A 22,226-nucleotide genomic window follows, 5' to 3' on the forward strand; every position below is an offset into this window, starting at 1 on the left:
TTTTTTTTATATATATATATATATATATACATACACATACACACACATTTATACTATAAAGTATGTATGGAATGAAAACTTCATCCTTTGCCCTGCACACATACTAACACCAAGATTCAAGCCTGCATATTTGAGAAAAGTGTATTTTTTAGATCTCCAGAACTGGAGAATGAGGCATACACAAATAAGAGTCTCTTGATTACCTACAGATTTACTTCTTTACAGCAGGTAGTTTTAACCATCATGGTAGAGCAGTTTCTCACAAAATTAAGTTCAGTCTAGGAAAACCTTATCACAGCTTCAGCACACTGCCACAAATACTTGCAACCATAGTTAGGTGGTGCCACTGATACCACATCACCAGCTCTGCATCATCCTTTTTAAAGACCTGCTCTATGAATAATGGTGTTATGGTGGCTTCGTCCTCATTTCCTCCTACCCACACCTAAATGTTTCAGCTTCTAAAGGTGGGAGATAAAATTTTCAGAGTGCTGACGTTATACAGGTGGTCTGTTTGTTTGTTTTTGGAGGTGGGGGGGGACAGGACACGACACAGACAGGACGACACGACATTATGCAATTGCCTGCTGCTAAATCAGAAATGGAAAGCAATGGTCTGTGGATCATGGGAATGAAGTCCCTCATGCAGTCATGACATGCTTTTCAATGCAAAGAGAAGATGCTTGAAACGTGTCCTCACTCCAGCAATACTGAGATTATGATGCAATTAGTCTGTAATTGCTTGCAGCACCTTCCTATGTATCAACATCATGCAAACAATAACAAACAACTCAGGTTGTTTTTGTTTTGCTTTTTAAGCTAGTAAGAACCAGCCAAAGTAAGTTATTAAAATGCCTACTCTCTCGTAATTTCTTTCCACCTCTTTTACTCTATCTGAAACCAATCCCACTTAGCTAAGTAAGAAAGAAGATTTATAAACACTTTCCTGAAGTCATAACCAGCAAAATTTAGGTAAGATTGTATGAGTCTTAAAGTTCTAGGTATCTATGTGGTTTGAATTAACAATTAATTGGAAGAGATATGCATTGAAATACAATACTGCTAAAAAAGCTTATATAGTAAACTTCATGAAGTGTTTCTTCATTTTCCCCCCAACTGTACAACAGATTCAAGAAGTAATTCCAGTCATTTGTCTTATTGCTGTACTCATCACATTTCAGAGCTGAAAGGAGACATGTTCCATGAAAGCTTGAGATAAATTTTAACTTCTAACAACCAGATTACAGTAAGATTGATCAGATTTACTTAAAACTGTTCAACTGAAAACTTAAGTTATAGAATTACACATTTTTAATTTGTCTTTTGCTCAATCCAAGACAGTTATCCAGTACTGGCTTTTGATGTCTTTTGGTTAAAGTACTCTCCAATATCAATACCTACTCCCTCAGAACAAGCTCCATAGAGCAGGTTTAACTTACTTCTTTTAAACACATATGGATTGGCTTCATTATTAGCTAGTGGGAGGGGCGCAAAAAGTAGAAGTCAAACCAGAGGGACACCAACTCCTACTGTTTCTGGCAAGTGAAGCCATTAAGAAAAATCTCACAATACTTAAGCAGTATGTTCTGTTTCAAATGAATCAGCAAAGTTTGGTTTTGTGAGATTTTAAGTTTGTTTTTTAAAAATAAACAATTTCTAAAATCAAATCCAAATTTATATATATCTATATAGTTTAAGTACAAGTCTCTCTCTGTCGAGGACAACGCAGAAACAGAGAAAAACACAGTTTTGCTTTTTTGTTAGTACAAGTGGAAAAAACAAGCAGAATAACTGGAAGAAGTGATGAAAGAGACAAAGACTCTTACTATACTAAGTAAAACAGTAGGGCTTTCCCTAGATTTGTGACAGACCTGTTACTTTTTCACCCTGAGAGATACCATAGTTTTAGAAGACAGGAAAACATTTTTGCATCACAGTAGAAGTTTCTAAGTATGAAACCTGCTGGCACAGAAGGACTGGATAACAGACAACAAGTTATATTTGTCTTCATAATGGTACAACTATCATTAGTGTCAAGGTCTTTAATTTCCCAAATACAACTGAAGAAAAAAATTTAACAGAAGCATAGGAGGTGGTGTACTTCCTTGCTAGAAGATTTATACACGTAAAAGCCTATAGTAGCTCCTCAATGAAAAGTAACGAAGAGTCAACAGCAGATCACCAGGGAAAAAAATTCCTACTCATCTGGCTAGTCATGTGTTGCCACAGTAAGTTAAAAGAATGGCTCTGCTTTTTCTACAGATACCCATTTTCCCCTAAACAAGCTAAAATTTTTTAAAGGGCAGGGTTTGGCACATTAAAAAGGAGAATTATTAAAATTTAGCTGGGCTCAGTTCTACATGAAAGTAGAAGTAGTAAGGAGTGGAGAGGTCAGATGGTCATTAAAGGCTCTCTACTGAATACATCCCATATGACAATATTGAAAAGCATCCCTGATGTATACTTAATTTTCCAAGTCAATTGTAACACAGTGAAGAAATTGCCTAAAGGGAAGATGACAACAGGTATGTTAAGGGGAATTATAACTTTGGGAAGAGGTTACCAGTAGAGTAATCTCCAGGATAAAGCCAACAAGCTGATGTTATGCAGTGCATGTGCCAGCATCATTAATGAATAACTAGTAGATGTACTGCTGACAGAGCTGGCAATTCTTTGTTTGATACAGTGGAAGATCAAGGTCAGCCAGCTCTGCCTGCAAAACAACTCTTAAAGACTGAAGCAAGAGAACAGATGGAGATTTGTGCAGTAATGAGTTCAGAGTCATACACTTGGAGGTTAAACAACTCTGATGAGCTAGCAGCTTGTCAGTTCAAAATATGAGAGGAAAATAATGTCTGCTTATTATGATTGTTATACATCAGAATACTAGGCAGACCATTAGACAAGTCTTTTCAAAGGTATTAACACTTTTAGCCACCTGACAAAAATTTCTTCTGAAACAGCACTCAATCAGAACTTGCAAACATGTTTGGTTTTAACTGACTGCAAACATAAGGATTCCTAAGGTACATTCCTCATTATCTCAAAAACTAAAGAAGTTGGTGTTTGCAGTTTAGCAGAACTTAAGGGCTGTAAATCAGCTAATTGCATAGGCAGTAGATATCAGAAAAAAGAGCAATCACAGAATCACAGAATGGTCAGGGTTGGAAGAGACCTCTGGAGATTATCTAGTCCAACCCCCCCAGCCAGAGCAGGGTCACCTACAGCAGGTTGCACAGGACAGCGTCCAGGTGGGTTTTGAATGTCTCCAGAGTGGGACACTCCACAACCTCTCTGGGTGGCCTGTGCCAGTGCTCTGCCACCCTCTAAGTAAAGAAGTTCCTCCTCATGTTAAGACAGAACGTCCTATGTTCAAGTTTGTGCCTGTTACCTCTTGTCCTATCACTGGGCACCACTGAAAAAAGACTGTTCCCATCCCCCTGGCACACTCCCTTTAAGTATTTATAAGCATTAAGATCCCCCCTCAATCTACTTTTCTCTAGACTAAAAAGACCCAAGTCCCTCAGCCTTTCCTCATAGGAGAGATGTTCTAATCCCCTAATCATTTTTGTAGCCCTTTGCTGAACCCTCTCCAGCATATCCGTGTCTTTCTTGACCTGGGGAGCCCAGAACTGGACACAGTACTCCAGATGTGGCCTCACCAGGCCAGAGTAGAGGGGGAGGATGCCCTCCCTCGACCTGGTGGCCACGCTCTTCTTGATGCACCCCAGGATACCATTCGCCTTCTTGGCCACCAGGACACATTGCTGGCTCATGGTCATCCTGTTGTCCACCATGACTCCCAGGTCCCTTTCCACAGAGCTACTCTCAAGGAGGTCAGTCCCTAACCTGTACTGATGCATGGGGTTATTCCTCCCCAGACGCTGTACCGTATGCTTGTCCTCGCTGAATTTCACAAGGTTCCTCTTTGCTCAACTCTCCAGCCTGTCCAGGTCACGCTGTAAGGTGGCACAGCCTTACAGCATGTCAGCCACTCCTCCTAATTTTGTGTCATCAGCAAACTTGCTGATGGTACACTCTATTCCTTCATCCAGGTCATTGATGAATATACTGAACAGGACTGGACACAGTACTGACCCCTGAGGGCCACCGCTCCTTACTGACCTCCAATTAGACTGCACCACTAACTACAACCCTCTGAGCTCTATCTGTCAGCTAGTTCTCAATCCACCCCACTGTCCATTCATCTAACCCACACTTCCTAAGTTTGCCTAAGATGATGCAGTAGACAGTGTCAAAAGCCTTGCCAAAGGCAAGGTAGACAGCATCCACCACCCTCCCCTCATCCACCCATCCAGTCACACCATCGTAGAAGGTTATCAGATTAGTCAGACATGACTACTTCTGATAACTTTCTTTTGTTCCAGATGCTTTGAGATGACACCCAGAACAAGCTGTTCCATCACCTTTCCAAGGATGGAGTTGAGGCTGACCAGCCTGTAGTTTCCCAGGTCATCCTTCTTGCCCTTTTTGAAGACTGGAGTGACATTGGCTTTCCTCCAGTCCTCAGGCACCTCACCTGTTCTCCAGGACCTTTCAAAGATGATGGAGAGCATTCCAGCAACGACTACCCCCAGCTCCCTCAACACTTGAGGGTGCATCCCATCGGGCTCCATGGACTTGTGGATATCCAGTTTATCTAACTGATCTCTAACTTGTTCCTCATCAAACAAGGGAAAGTCTTGCTTCCTCCAGACTTTCTCTGTTACCTGCAAACTCTGGGTCTCCCGAGGACTGGTCCGAGCAGTGAAGACAGAAGCAAAGAAGGCATTCTGCAACTCCACCTTCTCTGCATCATCTGTCACCACAGCACCTGTCCCGTTCAACAGTGGGCCCACATTTTCCCTAGTTTTCCTTTTCTCCTATATACTTAAAGAAACCCATCCTATTGGCCTTGACATCCCTTGCCAGGTTCAATTCCAAGGCTGCCTTGGCTTCCCTTGTTTCCTCCCTGCATACCCTGACAACATTCTTATACTCTTCCCAAGCAGTCAGCCTCTTCTTCCACCTATTATAAGTTACCTTCTTCCTCCTGAGCTTTTTCAGAAGGTCCCTACTCAGCCATGCAGGTCTCCTTCTTCCCTTGCCTGATTTCTTGCTCTTCGGGATGCATTGATCCTGAGCTTGGAGAAAGTGATGCTTAAAAAGCAGCCCCCTTACCCTCTAGAGCCCTCTCCCATGGGATTTGTCCAAGCAATTCCTTGAAGCAATCAAAGTTAACCCTCCTGAAGTTTAAGGTTTCAACCCCACTTGTCATTTTGTGTATACTGCACTTAATCCTGAACTCAATCTTCTCATGATCACTGCAGCCCTGTTTGCCACCAACCTTAACATCCTCCACCAGTCCTTTGTTAGTGAGTACTAGGTCCAAGTAGTACACCTCTCCTGGTGGGCTCCTCAACCACCTGAGTCAAAAAGTTATCATCAATGCATTGGAGGAACCTCCTGGACTGTACATGCCCAGCTGTGTGGTCTTCCCAGCAGATATGAGGGTAGTTGAAGTCCCCCATGAGAACCAAGGCCTGAGATTGTGAGGCGATTCTCACCTGTCTATAGAAGGCCTCATCAACTTCCCCATGCTGATCAGGTGGCCTGTAACAGACACCCACAACAATGTCTCTCATATTACCCTCCCCCTTAATCCTTACCCACAAGCTCTCAACTTGCTCTTCATCTGCTCCCAGGGAGAGCTCGAAACATTCCAGTTGCTCTCTCATATAAAGAGCAACTCCACCACCTCGCCTCACTGGCCTATCTTTCCTAACGAGAACACAATCCTCCATGACAGTGTTCCAGTCACGTGAGCTATCCCACCACATCTCAGTAATTGCAATGAGATCACGGTCCTGCATGCAGATCTGTAACTCCTCGTTTATTACCCATGCTGCGTGCATTAGTGTATAGGCATTTCAGAAAAGCCAGTGAGTGTATAGTTTTCGCCCTTGAGGGGTAGTGGGCCTTCCAGTCCTCAAAAACACTCCACTCTGCCCCACAAGTGCTAAGCTACTACCCCCAGGTGCCTCTCTATCGAGCCCAGTTACATGCCCATCCCCCTTCGAATCTAGTTTAAAGCTCTCTCCATAAGCCCTGTTAACTCTAAGAACCCTTTTGCCCCTGCGAGGCAGGCTTTTCCCATCTGCTGCCAGCAGGCCTGGTGTTCTGTAAATCAGGCCATGATCAAAGAACCCAAAACCCTGCTAGTAGCACCAAGTTCAGAGCCAGTCATTGACCTGCTGGCTCCTCCTGTTAACCCCCTCATCATTCCCTGCAACAGGAGGGATAGAAGAAAACAAGACTTGAGATCCTGATCCCTTAACCAGTTGTCTAAAGGCCCTGAAATCCTTCTTCATTGCCCTTGGCGTTCTCCTTACTACATCATCACTGCCTACCTGAAAAACTAAAAGGGGATAATAATCTGATTGCTGCACCAGGGTTGGAAGCCTCCATCTTAACATCACTAATCCGGGCCCCAGGGAGGCAGAGAACCTCCCTATATAGCAGGTCTAGCCTACATATTGGGCCTTCCGTCCCCCTCAGAATCGAGTCCCCTATTACAATGACTGATCCAACAGCAACCAAGAATTAAATAGCCACAAGTACAGTTGGCAATTAAAGATACTTATAGTGAGGGAGTTGCACAGGCCTCTGAAACAGCCTTTCAGTCAGAGTACAAGAGGTAGAAACAAGTGGCTCAACAGATAAGACTAAATATTTTAAACAACTACAGTACACGTGTCCAGTAGTCTGACTCATACAGTCTAATGGATTAGATTTCCTCACAAGCTGAAGTGATTTCTGACTGATTATGTTGGGGTTTTTTCCATAAATATCCTGTATAAACACATGTACTTTTTTCCAAGTTTCTAATCTTGATTAGGCTTCTTCACTGTTACTGGGCATGCAGTTGATCTCTCCATGGAACTAAAAGCTGATCATTACCACTCTGGTGAAGAGAGAGAACATCACATTATACACCACCCTTAAGTTGTCCTTTTGTGGACAGGAAAGGCATCACTTGACATTTATATGTGCTGTATTTCACCAGCCATGTTATTGCCATCTTTTGTATTTACTGTTCCGAGTACCTTACCTTGCTGCCTCATTGCACAAGCTCCACTCCAGGGTATTTATGATTATACCGAACAGGGCAAACTCCTGGAAAGCTCCACTAGGTACCTTCCTCCCTTGTGAAAGCAAGGGAGCCCTTACTCTTACTGACCACTTCCCACATTTCAATGATTTATTTATACATATTAGGATTCTTCAACTAATCCCATGACTATTTAGTTTCTTAAGATTTTGGTGAAGTAATCATTTGAATGTACCTATCTAAATAATGAGGTTTTTTTAAATGCTGCCTTTAGCCTGTGTACTCCATCCTCCTGGTGGGATGGAGGGATTAGGAAGAGAATAGATGTGATTGACACCAGGAAACAATAGATATGTTTCAGACAAAATAGCTTCAAACTTCTGTGCTTAAGCAGTGGGTAGCAATAGTCTTTCTCCAGAGAAAGAGAACAAAACAAATTTAAAAGATTTTGCTGTCTTTTTTCCCAGCGCTTCAAGAAAAGCCACACCACTTTCATGCCATTATCCAATGCCAACTTCATTAGTGTAGCTTTAAACCAGAAGTGACACCTGGACTTATTTGAAAAAGTATAAGTAGTTTTTTGAGGTTTAAGTCTCCTTAAACCAGAAATTAAGACAGAAAGCACAAACTAACATTTCCCTTGAATACACTATAGAGATTTCGTTACTAATTGCATCAGCAAAAACATCCATAGTATTCATTTGCACAACACTAGAAATCCTGCCTGGAAAAACATGCATTTTGTGCAAGCTTGGTTAAAACTTCCGAGTTGAGCCTTACTCTGTGTAACTGCTCACATTCTGTGGGGGTTGGTTATGGTATCATACAGGTCTCTGCAGATTAAGTTAAGACTTTGGCTTCTCCTCAGCACCAAAACAACGCTACTTTCCATTTCTTAAAAGAAGTTTTAGAGTTCAGGAGGGCACCTAGCAAGAAATACACTTATACCATCACTCTGCAGTTCACCAAGATCAACTGCTGCATTTTCTCATTCAGCTTTCCCCAGAAAAGATGGGTAAAAACCATCTCTCCACATGAGCATTTTACTGCTCAAGGCAGAACAGAAAGAAATGGGGTAAGCCAAAGGAAGGGAAATAGAAGAGCGGCACAAAAAGGAACTTTCCCCCCCCTCTTTCACTTGCTTTCCCTGTTGCTCATCTCTGGTTTCTGGTGTAGACTCTTCCCTTTTTTGCCACCCCCTTGAGCCTCTGGTCTAAGTCCTTAATGTCAACAGCAAGTTATTAGTAACTAGGTATGAGACTTCAGACAAACAAAAATCTATGCCACAGACTTTTTTGCTTAAATGACAACAATTTTAAATATTTAAGTTGCAGCTCCCTCTCCCTACATTTCTCCCTATTCCATTTTACCCTTCCATATACTCCACTAAATAATACCTTCAAAAACAACTCCATATCACTGGGATGGCTTGGCTTTCTCACAGTTATGGTAAAGCTTCACTCAGCATTTTTAAAGCCCTTGTCTGGAGCTCCTTCTACTGTAAGGTTGCCAACTATTTTACTCAGTTTCATACACTATGCATGTTGTTCATCACTGTATCAACAAATGTACCTGAAGGATTGAGAAAACTACAATATCAAGTCCACCGACTTAACAAGCAATTTATTTATTGAAAATGAACTGCATCTGGTAAGAGTGATTTGCACGAGAACCAAACTGGAAGAGGTGCTCCTCAGATTCTTCCTCAACTGATTTCAAACCGAGCCCACCAGACCACACTTGCCATGGACAGGGCTGAAGTGGGGCCAAAGCTGTATGCAGCAACTGCCATTTCTCAGCCTCTGTCCCCCACAGCACCGATCTCACCCAGGAATTACTCATCAATTCAGTCAAAGTGCATTACCCTGCACATTAACCCTTCACATAGTATAAACACGGGTTGTTATTATTATGTTGCTTTTAACAGAGTTTGAAGGAACACAAATTAGCAGTTTATTTCTCAGAATAAACTTGGATTCAGAGATGATACTCATCTGTAAGAATACAAGATGAACAGTTAGTATTAAGTAGAACTCATGCCAGATTATGAAGTCCAACAGCATTTCCCCAAAAGATTTCCAGTGCCATGAATATACTAAAAAAAAAAAAAAAAACAAACCCAACCACGAAGGTAAAGCATTACTCTCCTTTTTAAAAAATTTACCAGACAAGAGGCCAGGTCTTGTTCAGAGCATAATAAAATTAATACATAAACTGAAACCTGTTAAGTTAAACGATTCAAAAGTCCACTCCAGTGTCAAACAGCAAGTTCAATTTCAATTAGTTGCAAAACTATCAACAGTGGGCCATAAAGCCTTGACCCTGCTGAAAGAAAATTAAGTGCATGTCTACCAATCTAAGTCTTTAGTAGGTTTCGTTACAGGCCCTTGCTTTATCAGTCTCTACCACAGCAGTAGCTACATTTGTCCCTCAAGAAACGTACAAATTAGCTCAGTAAGTGCTTATGATGTTAATCAAATAGGTGCTTTCAACAAAAAGTTTCCCTGCAAAATGTATCCCTTTCACAAAAAGAGCATAAAAGATTAGCTTCTTTTGCCAGAAAAGAAATCAGAAGATTGCATTCAAACTATGATTGTGCTAATGTGTAGAAAGGAAGTTACAGTCAGAACATTGATGCACATGGTAGAAGGAGACATTTCTGAAAACATTAAGCCTTATGCCTAACAGGTTAAAGCTGGCACAAAAGCAAAGCTATATAAGTCCCTTTTGAGAAGGCATTATGACAGTGAAGACAGTAGCCTTTGTCAAACCAGACTATGAATTTTTTTTTTTTTTTTTTTTTTTTTTTTAAGTAGAACACAATGTGACCTGACCACCTAAATATCTTTTGGATGTGTTCAAGGTGGAGAAATTAAGTCCTACAGGCCCCTAACATTCTTTTCTCTCCAAGTCCCAAATAGCAGAGCTCTTCCCAGAGAAGTGACTTATTCAAAACTCTGTTTACTACTGAATAATTCCCCTGTCAGGAACATCAGCATTTGCATTACCTATTTTAGTAGCAACAGTTGTGGCAAACTATTTTGTTTCCCAGAAACTCAGTGCAGCGCCTTGCCCAAGTTAGAAGAACTGAACTCTTGTCCTCTCACGAATTAGTTCATCATATAGAAACTCACCAGTGGGTTATGTCCTTTCAGCTCCTGAACAGAGCAGTCAGGCAAAGCTTTGGCAGGGAACTACAGAAATCCTGCTCAGAACATGGGGAGCAGATGAAAACTCAGCAACTCTTGAGTTGCTCTGCTGCTTCTTTGGTGAGAAGGATGCTTCAGAAAGGCCTCCTTTGTTCCATGCTTCTCCTTCCCCCAGTTGCACCTACCCTTAGATCTAACAGAAGCTGTATGACTGTCACTGAAGGCAGTAGTTGTAAGAAGCAAGATGACTCCAGGAAGAGAAAATTGATTTGGAGGTGAAGGCACAAGAAAAAACTGACTGAATAGGACACATGTAAAAAGGCATGGTTGGACCTTGCTGCAAGAGAAAGACACTGACATTAATTTGTCATTTATACCTGGAAGAGTTGAACTCATGCAGACAGCTTAACACCAAAAATGCCAGACCAAGTACGTCATATTAGAGATTAATTTCAAATTATTCCTAAAGTTGCAATCTATAGACACCACCCCCAACCAGTCATGGCTTTTAGACTATTCAGAATTACTTTCTAAAAATTTCTAAAAAGACTAAAAAAATTATCGGAAAGATCTTCTGGGGTTCTTGAAATGTCAGTCATCATGGATGTGTGCTGCTCCAGACACCAACTTAGACATATAATGAGATTCATTTTTACAGAGGAATACCAAGGCTTGTTTGACCCTAAGTCCATAAACTCATACAAAAATTGTACTTCCCATCCAGACAAAACAATCTGGAAAACTGAAAAGTATTATACTATGAAGTGACACTTGGAAAAGAATAAACATGAGTTTCTTTCCCACACATTTCCTGATCAAAGGCGGCAATGGGAACAGAAAGAGTTCAGAGCTATAAATGGAACTGTGAATTCTACAAGCATTCTTTTAATTTTTTTTTTTTTTTAAAAAGATCCCCGAGAGTTTCTAACATGTCTTGTAAATCTTCATTAAGTGTTCTGAAGACAAATCAATGTTCAGGCAGTCTAGTTTCTTTTATGCACAAAGAGACTTTAACAATGAAATAACTATGCCTTACTCATTACTACAGGTTTGGGTAGGGTTTTTTCCTTTGAAGCTGTTTTATATTCCACTATAGGCCTACCCCAACAAATGAACCAGACAAAACCTTTTATTATTGTACAGCAAGATGTTCAGGCCATTTCTTACTGCACTCTGAAGACAGGCAAGCTGTTAGTGCAACAAGAGGCATATGCATAATAATATTTCAAGCATTTCTGTTTAGATTTTATGAGGCTTTAGGGACTAAGGTCTAAATAATGGGATCAGCAATATCTGAACATCGTTGAATGCTAAGGGGAATGACCATAACCACTCTACTACTCAGTTAACCATTCCTTTTTTTTTTTTTCATGTTACGCATATGATTGCTTTTACTTCCCTTAGCTTCCTATCACAAGTTCTTCTTTCTATTTTGTGATGTGACAAAGCTGAGGTTAAGTCCTACTTAGGAATAGGTATCCTGTTTGAGGTAGTCTTTGATTAGGGACAAAAAGTTTGCACAGAAGTGCAATTTATCAACTCTCCTTTGCATAGCATTAGACCCAATTTTTACCATCAATTCCTTCATTGAGAGGTGTGTTCCTCATGTCAGGATAACATTTTTTACTAGATATGGGATAATCAGCATTACTGCCCAATAAGCTTTTATGAGCCAGCTGTGTCCCTGATGAGGATATTGACCCTGGAACACACTACTTCCAAAAACTCAAAGCTGCCTTGGAAAAAGTCACAAGCTTCCATTGAGTCAGTCCAAAACAAAAACCAGTCAATGTCAGATTCAGACCGATTCCCAGACTGATCAACTTTCCCCGTCCATTTTCAATAAAGGCAAGCTTGAAGCTAGAAAGCATTCAACTGGATCCTACTTTCAACTCAGTAAATTGTAATAACCCAGATCTCACACTCCCTAGCTCTACAGCTTACCCTAGCTATAAGTTTTCAGTAGCCTTAAGTTATTTTTCACCTCTTTCATGAGGTTAAAGAACTCCCTAAATCTAAAACTGAGACTAAGAAAGCCAGTTAGGTTAATATGCTAACTACACAGAGCAGTAATATAAACACTAGAGTGATTATTTTTTCACTAGATTCCAGAAAACTTGTGTTGCTTTGAGGTTTGTAAAGTGTTCAGACTGAAGAAAACTGATCTGTATAGCCTGTATTGATGTTACAGAGATCCAAGTGCTTTAGAATTTTTTTTTAAACCTCTCTCAGCATGGAGACCAGAAGTGATTGTTCCAATTATATGATCCAATCCCCTGCACAAAGACAGGCAATAAAAATCCACTGTGAATCCTACAAAAGTATCACAGAAGAAAAATATCACAATAGACTGAAATCACTGACAAGTCAAATTCTAAGTTATAATTTTGGATATCTTGGCAGTTAAAGTTACAATAGCTGTCCACACCATTCCTTAGATGTTGACACTTTTAAGTAACTTAGCTGTAAGTCAGATGTTTCTCCACTGCTTTGGAGCCAGAAAAAACATGCACTCTCAATTGACTTTCTATTACAGGAACAACTTTTTCAAATCTAAAAATGGAAGATAAAAAAAATCAAGCAGTTCAACAGATTATCTAACTGCAACTGAAATGCCTCTTTAGAAGTCAAAAATTGCAGAGAGCTGCAATTGCTAGTTCATCTGTACACATATCAATTAAGGTACACATGAACCCTACTGGAAGAGAAATTTTCCTGAAGTTGTGCTGAAGATACATGTCAGTACCTGTCAAAATTGACAAACTTTAGATGATTTTCCTCAGAAGTGAAACTTCATGGTAACAACTGTTGTGTCTACCTTCTATTCACTGCATAGGACTAATGCAAGCTATAATAAACAAGCATTTATGGCAAAACTAGAGTAATGCATGTAGAGGTTTTGCAGATTTCTGTTTACTTGTTCTAAATGACTGCTTCCATTCTTAAACCAGTTTGATACATACTTCTTACTGATTAATTATCAGAAGACTAAAGATTATGACCATCTCTAGTATAGTTTGATCAACTACTGCAGGCAGAAACAACAAGATGTAGTTTCAGGATCAAGACTATACTGAATAGTTAAATTTTGATTCTCTAAACCAGCTCAAACCTTACTAAAAATTTGGATACTATCAGACTTAAAATATTGTTAGAAAAAACTACTGAAGAGTTAAGTTGCTCTTTGTAAAAATCATGTAGTCTTGCTTGAAGAGAAGAGGCTCAGTGCTTTCAACTAGATTTTCAGCCTCCATATCCCATTTCAAAGGGTTTAAAGAATCATATTTTTTTAAACCTAAGAAAACCCACTGAGTCCAAATTAGACTTATTTCTGTAGAAAGTACATGGAAGCAACAGTCACTAGTTATAGGATCGCGCACTCCACTCCAGTGGAAGTTTTAACATCACAAGTGTTAAAGTTATCACGCTAACCCATTCTGAACAAGAGCTGTATTTATTCCATAGCATTTTGGAAACCCGTAGTTATTTTTCTCCCCAGTGATAAAAGCCTAGACTAACTAATGCAGTTTAAATCCTCACCTCTGCTTTCTTCTGCTCCTGAAACAAATGAGATTAGCAATCCTAGCAGTTAGAGATTAGTTCCAGATTTTCTGTGCAAACAAAGCAGCAATGGCACCTTTCACATTCATATAACTATACATATATGGGATTTTTCCTATATAGACTGTCCTAAACTCACAGTCACAGTGCTGAACTCTTGGAAGGCATACATTTTACTCCCATCACCAAAGCTCCCTATATATCAGCTACTTACAGACGAAATGGGCAGGGTGAACCCCACTGTGTAGAGGACAGTGGATGTGATGGTACTGTCATGGAACGGATACTTGATGCTGTCATCATTACAGAAAAAGCCTCTCTGATACGGTTTTATTTTGGCCAAGTTTAGAACACCAAGGGGTAAGCCAGCTGTTGGGGGAAGGAAAAAACAAAACAAAACAAAAACAAGAAATACATGTGGTTAAATCAAAAAAAAAAAAGTCACTTTTAAACATGCATGGAGGAAGCTACCAAACATGCAAAACTCAAATTTCCTAAGTATCATGCAATGCACACACTTACCAAATCCTGTTTATATAAATTTACCTCCTCTAGAAGTCTACTTCAGAAGGACTCTGAGGTTGCCCACCAGATACAGAAGTTAAGAAAGTATAGAGTTCAAAGCCCTTTCATCAGGAAGGTGAGCTGCCACACACTGAACCAAGATTATGCTTAAGAAAAGCATTTGCCACTCACATGACTGAATAGTTATTGAGGGCAGGCTGCCTTTTGTGCCCCTCCTTCGCCACCACTCCACGACATTGGCTTGTATCTGAATTACCAGTTCTGTTCTATAATCTGGTTAGTGTTTACAGAGAACAAGATAAAAATGCATACAGATTTTGTCACAGTTAGGGAGTTAAAGATTTCATGCAAGTAGTTTTCATGCAGGCAAGGGGAACAAGGAACTGCAGAGACATCAACAGAAAAGAGACACTCTGAATGGATGGACTGCATCTCAAGGTAATGAGATTTATACTTTAAGAGCTGCATTTACACAGCTTTTGTACACTTTGGAAGATTTCTGCATGAAAATAAGTTACTAACATGTAAACTGAGACTCAGGCACAAATTATAGCTCTCTGAACTTACACTATGTGACATATTACCTATTCCCTCTCTTACAAGTTCATTTCCACTACACTGGCAGTCATGCCAAAGAAGCCATCTGACAATTACGTTCAGGTGTGTAACTTATTTAAGAATCAGCTAAGGAATAGACATTCACAGGAACAATGACCTCAGGGAACCCAAGTTTGTCATTTTACCCTTTTTTATTATCCCCACCTTTCCTTTGGTCCCCTGAGCAAGTAAGAGATCAAGAGTGATTAAATTAGGCATTGCTATAAGAATTGCAAAAATTACGAACAAAAAAAACCCTGAAGGTTTTTGTTTAAAACATGGTAAAAAAGGGCAAACTAAACTTTGCATTTTCCCCAACACCCCTGTAATATGCAATTCTGCATATAGACACTGTATATGTAAATTAGATGGTAAGTGCAATTACTGAAGTAGAAAAGACCACCATATGAACAAACTGCTGTACTGAGAACAAAAGACGTTTCGAAGTTCAAGTTATGAGAGATTGCTATGATTTCTGGTGACACTTCTTAAGACGACTACCAGTTAAGTCACTTAAAGGGGTTTTAAATATGCTTATTCCTATATACTTCATTAGAAGGAAAGACATCAGGAGTAAAACAGTAGGAACAGAGTGAGAAATCCTGGCCCCTTCTTTAGGTTGCTAAGTCACAGTGCAAAGTGCAAGAACTTGTGAAGTGCATATTGAGACTGTGTATGTGCTTGGTAATACCCACCTCCCAACTCCTGTTCTAAGAAAATCATTGTCATCACAGAAGGCAGGAATTTAAAGCCTCCTATGGAGCAGAGAGGAATTTTTTTTTTTTTTTTTTTTCCACAAAACATCTGAAATCCTAAGGACTGTCCACACTTAGCCTTAACAACTGGGGATGCTGGTGCGGGAAAGTACTTCAGCAAATGCTTACCATCCAGTACAGCAAAACTAAACAAAAACGCAAATGCCACGATGCCTGTTCAACTTTAAGCAGTTTTTCATGAAGTAGGATGACATACCTTTAAATCAACTGCATCTCAAAAGCCTCTCCCCCTCCTCCGCTTTAATGATTGAGAAGAGAGCTAGAGCTTGACAGAACACAGATGGCAGAAGTAGCTTAAACAGAATTGCAGCCCTTCAAATACAAAGGGGGCCACACTGAAGACCTCAGAAAGTTAACTTGGATGAAAGGACATTGCCTTATGTTCACATGTCTGGAGCCAATTTTCAGCTCCACTCAAGGGCCATGGCAAGATTCCACTAACATAAGTCAAAGCCCATATTTCCTGTCTTTATCTCTCCTATTGCATACCCAGCGTCAGGATGATGGAGTGGCAAAGCCATTACCTATTTGATACAATCCTATCTTCTCAAACAGGTCACCAGATTTTCACATGTGGGAATACCACATCCTCATGGTTAATTTAAGCAGCAGCTTGTGTTCTGCAGAAATTGACTACCTAACAGACAAATTTCTCTGTTTTCCCAGAAAAGCTGCTACAACTCAACACCAAGAATTTTTCTTTTTCATTCAATTACATTTTCAGCCTTCCAGCTCAACCTTTTTTAGCCAATATTGCTCAGTTTTTACAATACGATTTTGAGATGTTTTGCTTTGGTTTTGTTTCTGGGTTTAACTTCATTAGGGCAGACGACTATTTTATTTTTACCAGCTGCTGAAATATGTTCTAAGTGCTCCAGTTCAGAAACTAGACGACACTCCAGCAACTCACTTGCTAACACAGAGTTCTTAGCTCAAAAATTCCAATTTTTTTTTGCCACCAAAGTACACACATTTACAGTCGTGTTTTTTTTTTTCCATGGAAGATTTCTTTAGGAACTGGAATAGAGCTATTACACAAGTGTACACATAAAAGAGAAAGTACCCTAAGTTTGACAAGCAGTGTTTTAAGTCTGCCAGCAAAACAACCAACCAGTTTGAATATGAAGGGTTTTTTTTTGTTGTGTAATTGCAGCAGGAGAGAATTACTCACTCTGTAACCTAATTAAGACAGAAGCTTGAGCGCCTTTTTTTTTTTTTTTTAAATTAGGGAGAATTCCTGACAGTAAGTGTTATGCTCTCAGTTTTCATGAAACAAAGAGGAATGGAACTCAAGATTTAATTTAAGCTTTCTTTTCTTCCCATTAAATAGTCTTCTTTATGTGAAATTTGTTTATAAAAACTAGTCTGTGAGAACTTTTACATAACCAGCAGTTATCCAAATTTTTTTGCTGCCTATGTATTTAAATATCTCTTTGTAATTTTTTTCCTTTCTACATCTATTTCACTGAAAGAAAAGGATGCACCTTTTTGTTAAATCAGGCTGCTTTGACTACATTATGCAGTGCTTAGAAAGTAGTTTTTAAGTGTGTAATCTAGAGTCAGACTTAAGAAACACGTTTTTACTTTAAACCATGAGATTCTGGGGAAGGGGTGGGGGAGGAGTAAAAGCAGCAAATAAAGGGGCCAGATAAGGACAGCTTCAAAGTGACTGCAAAATTCATTTGTACAGTCCATGGTAAAAGAATACAAGAAACTGGAAGTTGGTTACACATCTTACACTAACTGCCCATTTCCATTTTTTTTTTCTTTACTGTTAGAATTCCTATTGCAATCTAAATGACGCACTGCTTTCCAGCAGTGGAGTAGAAGACTTTGTGAAATGGTGTTTAGCTGAATATTAACCTACCCAAAACAAGTCATAGCATTTTTATTCTTGCTCGTCTTTCAGGGAGAGAAGGCAACACTTAGTACATGTAAGCAAACAGTCCTGAAGTTTTCACTGTAAGAGAAAAAACCACTAATATACATAACAGGCCAGTACCACCATCACAGGTGCCAAGCATCTCCATGACCTTTAAGCAGGCTGACTGTACACGGAACTTCTGAGGAATGCATGTATGTTCAGTTTCATTAGCTTCTACGAACTGGAGGAAAGGGTGACCACGATTTAGTGGCTGATTATAAGGCTAAAAAGCAATCTTACAGGTCAATTCTCATGCCTTGCCCTCTTCACAATGTACATCCTTTTTCTTTTTATCTAGACAGTGCCAGCAGTAACCTCCGAGGGTGCTCTTCTGATCCAGGCAACTTTATACCTTAAGGGATCATAATGGCACAGTTGTTACTTATAGCCTATAAACCACAACCTTCAGCTGTAAAAAAAAAAAAAAAAAAAAAAAAAAAAAAAAAAAAAAGACTGTTCCTTGAAGTTCCCCATGCTTCAGACTCAGATTTGGTGTTTCTATTTTCTGTTAAAATTTGTCTAGTTGATCTTGTCAAGGACTAGTGACCAACAGGTTCTGGGCTGGTTTTGCTCAGCAGTAGCAAGAAACAAGACGACAGTCCTCTGATCTGGTTTCTGTCCTCTTTAATTATGCAGAGAAAACAACCTGATCACTCAAGTGCTCTGGAACTGGCCCATCCAAGACTGTAAAAGACTGGGTGGCTCTTCTGTAATGTTTACACAAACAGACTGGCTAACCCTGACAGCTGCAGCAGTAGTGACAAAGTTGAATAGGAAAACAAACTGCAGAGACCTGAAGCCTGTAAAAGCCATGAAAGAAAGGTGAAAAAGCCTCATACACATGGACAAGAACAAAAGTGCACAGGATTGCGAGGGAGAGGAGAGAGGCAGACATACTTGAATTACTGAGCAGGGACTGCAGGGAAGAAACAGCTTTAAGCTTTTGGTTAGAACTGCAAGAACAGGGTAACACACATTTGTACAGAGTAATAACTAAGCTAGCTGAAAGTTACGTGGGGCTGAGTTCACAAGGAGTTTCCAACTCTAATTTGTAGTTTCAAGCCAGTTGTAGTGTAGCTTCCATTGAAAACCAACAGATAATTCAATGTAGTATCAATAGCCTACAGGGAATTCTTATTTAATCACATCTAGCTGGACAACACGGCATGACACAAAAGCCTGTAAGGAAGGAAAGGAAGCCCAGGGTGGGAGGACAAGAGAGGAAGTCCCTGTGAGCATGGTTCTCTGCCCACAGAAAGGGAATGTCAAGAAAAAACAATACCAAGGGGAAGGGGGAGGCAAAGTCTTCCTTTGGCAAAAAAAAAAAAAGAGACTCTTTAATGAAAAAAAAAAGTTGATGTTATATTTTAAATATTTTTTTAAGATTAAAACAAAAAAGTCATTAAAGTTCCACAATTTATCTTACAAATGGAAGTGCTGGATACCAAATGATGAAGATATGATCTTTTTACAATGTGTGTAACACTACACTCTTAATCTGTTTTGTGGCATTTATCACACCTGTAACTTTAGAGTTAGGAGCTTAAATTCAGATGTATAAGTAGTTGGATTCTGACACTCAGGTGTCCATGTGACTTTGCCAGCAAGCTGTATGGAATATTTTTTCCTAAACAGGGAAAAAAATAGCATTTATAGCTGAATTAGCCTATTTTCCAGCTAACAGTTGCCATAAATATTTATGACCAGCAGAGAATATTGTTTAACAGCTTCAGGGTCTGAAAATACTTTCAGTGTTCTACTTAAAATTTAGGAACATTTTCTTAATTAAGCCTATGGACACAGTTTTAGATAGGTCTTACATTTTACGACAATTTAAGTTTTGTATCTCAAAGTAAAGAGACTCTTGAAGTTTCTAATAATTTCTGTACCGTCTAGTTCAGAACCAAGCGTGGTGCTCACAGAACCTGCCTATGCTTTCAAGAGCAACTCAAGACAACCTAGTCTGTCCTGACTTTCTCCCACCTGTGGCCGTCCACTGCTATCCCCCTTCCCTGCCACAGCACTAGCTTTCCACACCAACCTGTCCAAAAAAAGAGAAAACCCACACAACACAACACAGGTTTTACAGAAGCACTTGCTCATTTGACCAAGTGCATGACTGTCAGAGCTGGTGTAAAGGACAGAGTAAAAATACGTAGCCAAGGGTGCTGAAGAAGGGAGAACAAGGACAGACTGGCCATAGTTTCAGATCAGTTTAAAAACCTTGTGAAATTGTGTTCTGGTCATGGGTGCTTTCTCCTAACCGGTTTTAACTAGTTCAAAGGAATGCACTATATTTTTTGTAAACATCCTTTAATTAGCTCCATCAGCCCCCTTACCTGTAGGAGCAACCAAATCTTTACTTGGGGCTCTGTGCCTTCTTAAAAACTTGTGCTGAATTTGTGTTGATTTCTCCAAGACATATAAGACTCCTATCTGGTCCTCAATCAGGAAGTTCTTCTCATTTCAACAAATGAATATCCAGAAGCTGGGAGAAAGGCAGTTACCCTTAAAGGATACTATGGCAAATGAGAATATTCCAGCTTGATTATTAACTGAAGTTTTTTCTTCATGCTGTACTGAACTCACAAGTGCTAATTAAGAGAAACTGCACTAGACTAACATGAGACTGGGAAGAATTATATTTCTCTACACTTATCCTGAAACATAGGATCAATAAATTCTGCACTTGATACGCTGACAGAAAGTCAGCTTCAGCTTTTGCAAAGAAATCCACAATTTACAGTTAAGTTGGGGGGTGTCAAACTGGAATTCTGGCTGTATTGCAGAAATAAGCTCCATACAACACAGCAAATGACAGCCTCAAAACAGATCAGTTATTCAAGTAAAAGGGTCCTCATTTAAGAAAAAGGTACTTTTCATGGCCTACATTCTTATTAGAGATGATGCTGTTAAATAACTCCACAGACAGATAAATATCATTCTGAGTTGAACCCATACAGCTGGAAATTACTACTGAGGGCAAGGGAGAATTTAAGTTCTCCCACTCTTACACATGTAGTTTTGCTTTTATTTTCAGCCAAGACAACCATATTTGCTTTGCTGCTCATTTAGCAATGTACAGTCTGAGGTAAGGAAATACGCAAGAGATTTAAAGAAACCAAGACAGGTCAACCTCATGCTGCTGGAGAGTTTAGGAGCATCTGTAAAAGAGACTGTTCATTGCAGAAAAGCAGATGTGCTGATTTTTTTTTTTCCCCCACAAGCAATCAAGAGAAAGAATCAACACCTCAGACAAGAGGTTCTGGGAATACAGAAAACTACTAAGAGGAAGAAGAGATTAAAAAAATAAGAAAGCATTTAGACTTTTGACACCTACAAGTGAGGTATGTACAAGAGAAAAATCAATACGCTATTTATTTATTTTCAGTAGCTGAGGTGAGTGGGTAGCCCACAACTCACTTCCTAGCCACTTTAAAGGACTTTATCTTACTTTTCTACCCTAAGGAATGCAAAATATTTCTACTACCAGCAAACTGATTGTTCTGCTAACACCAGAAGCTGTGCTGGGCTTCAGTAAACAGGTTATATGTATTTAAAAGCATGAACTACATTCTAATCTCTGCTACTATTCTACTTGCAACTCTACACTACTTACACTTTTATTTGTTTTATGATCTGTGATTTGGCTGGTAGAGAAGCCAGATCAGCAACCTGGGCCAGCTGATGACAGTTTCACTAACAGACTCCCTCACCAGGCCTTACACTTTTGACTGAGCCAAGGCAAGTGTGGTGGAGGCAAGAAGTGAAAGAGACCTTCCTCTGAGCTGGAGCAGCCTCAACACAGAAGAGTGCAATTTCTAGTCCAGTCATTTACTAACAGAGAACTACATCATATTCCAGTTTCTCCACATTCAACAGTTCAGTACCAAATGGGAGCGCTAGTTCAGTTATCTACATTACCAATCTATCAGAACAAGTCACAGCACTTATTTAAAATAGTCACATAGACAAGTGCTTTCTCCCTTATATCTACATTTCAACCAAAGAACTGGAGTTTTACAAGCACCAAGTACCTGTTAGTCTAAAAACCACGCAGTTGTTTCTCCTGTGAGCATTTACATAAGCACAAATGCAAACTAAAAAAATGCCGAGAGACAAGACAGTAATATATCCTAGTAATATATCCTGCTCTATTACTAACACAGAGAAAAACATGCAGTTCAAGCGAGCCAGCTTCAGGTCACAAGCAAAGGCTGTGCCCTGGGCTCTGCTCTGTTCAGGGGGCAGAGAAGGTTGACGTTAGACCAGCCGATTGACAACCACCTGGAAATCATTAGCAGCTCACCCAGTGGGGCAGAGGCCAATTGCCCTGCTTACTGACAGAAAGATTTAAGACCCTCAGACTAACAGCTAAAAGTAAAAGACACTAGGGGTGGGTGGGAGGACACAGAGGGAGAGGTCAGCAGCTCCTTGTGTTGTGATGCTGCTGGTGGGGAAGAATCCAACTGGCTGCAGCCAGAGCAAGCGAGAGTGACTTCTCCCACTATAACCCTTCCTGTTTAGGGGAAATTAAATATTTAATCCCTGCTTGCATTATGTGCTCAGTATTACATTCACTG

General features: G+C 39.9%; 1 protein-coding gene across 2 annotated transcripts in view; it reads right to left on the reverse strand.

Moving 5' to 3' along the window:
• PLPP1 (phospholipid phosphatase 1) overlaps positions 1 to 22,226 on the reverse strand; it is a 76,345-nt gene that overhangs the window by 44,799 nt on the left and 9,320 nt on the right. The window contains exon 2 of one of the 2 annotated variants that reach the window (XM_082497810.1): positions 14,036 to 14,190. The exons of the other annotated variant lie outside the window; for it this stretch is intronic. Coding sequence (XP_082353936.1) covers positions 14,036 to 14,190 — 155 coding nt within the window. The remainder of the gene's footprint in view (positions 1 to 14,035; positions 14,191 to 22,226) is intronic. 2 annotated transcript variants of the gene reach the window in all.

The sequence above is a fragment of the Vanellus vanellus genome, assembly GCF_965231255.1.
Source record: "Vanellus vanellus genome assembly, chromosome: Z".
Lineage (NCBI taxonomy): Eukaryota > Metazoa > Chordata > Aves > Charadriiformes > Charadriidae > Vanellus > Vanellus vanellus.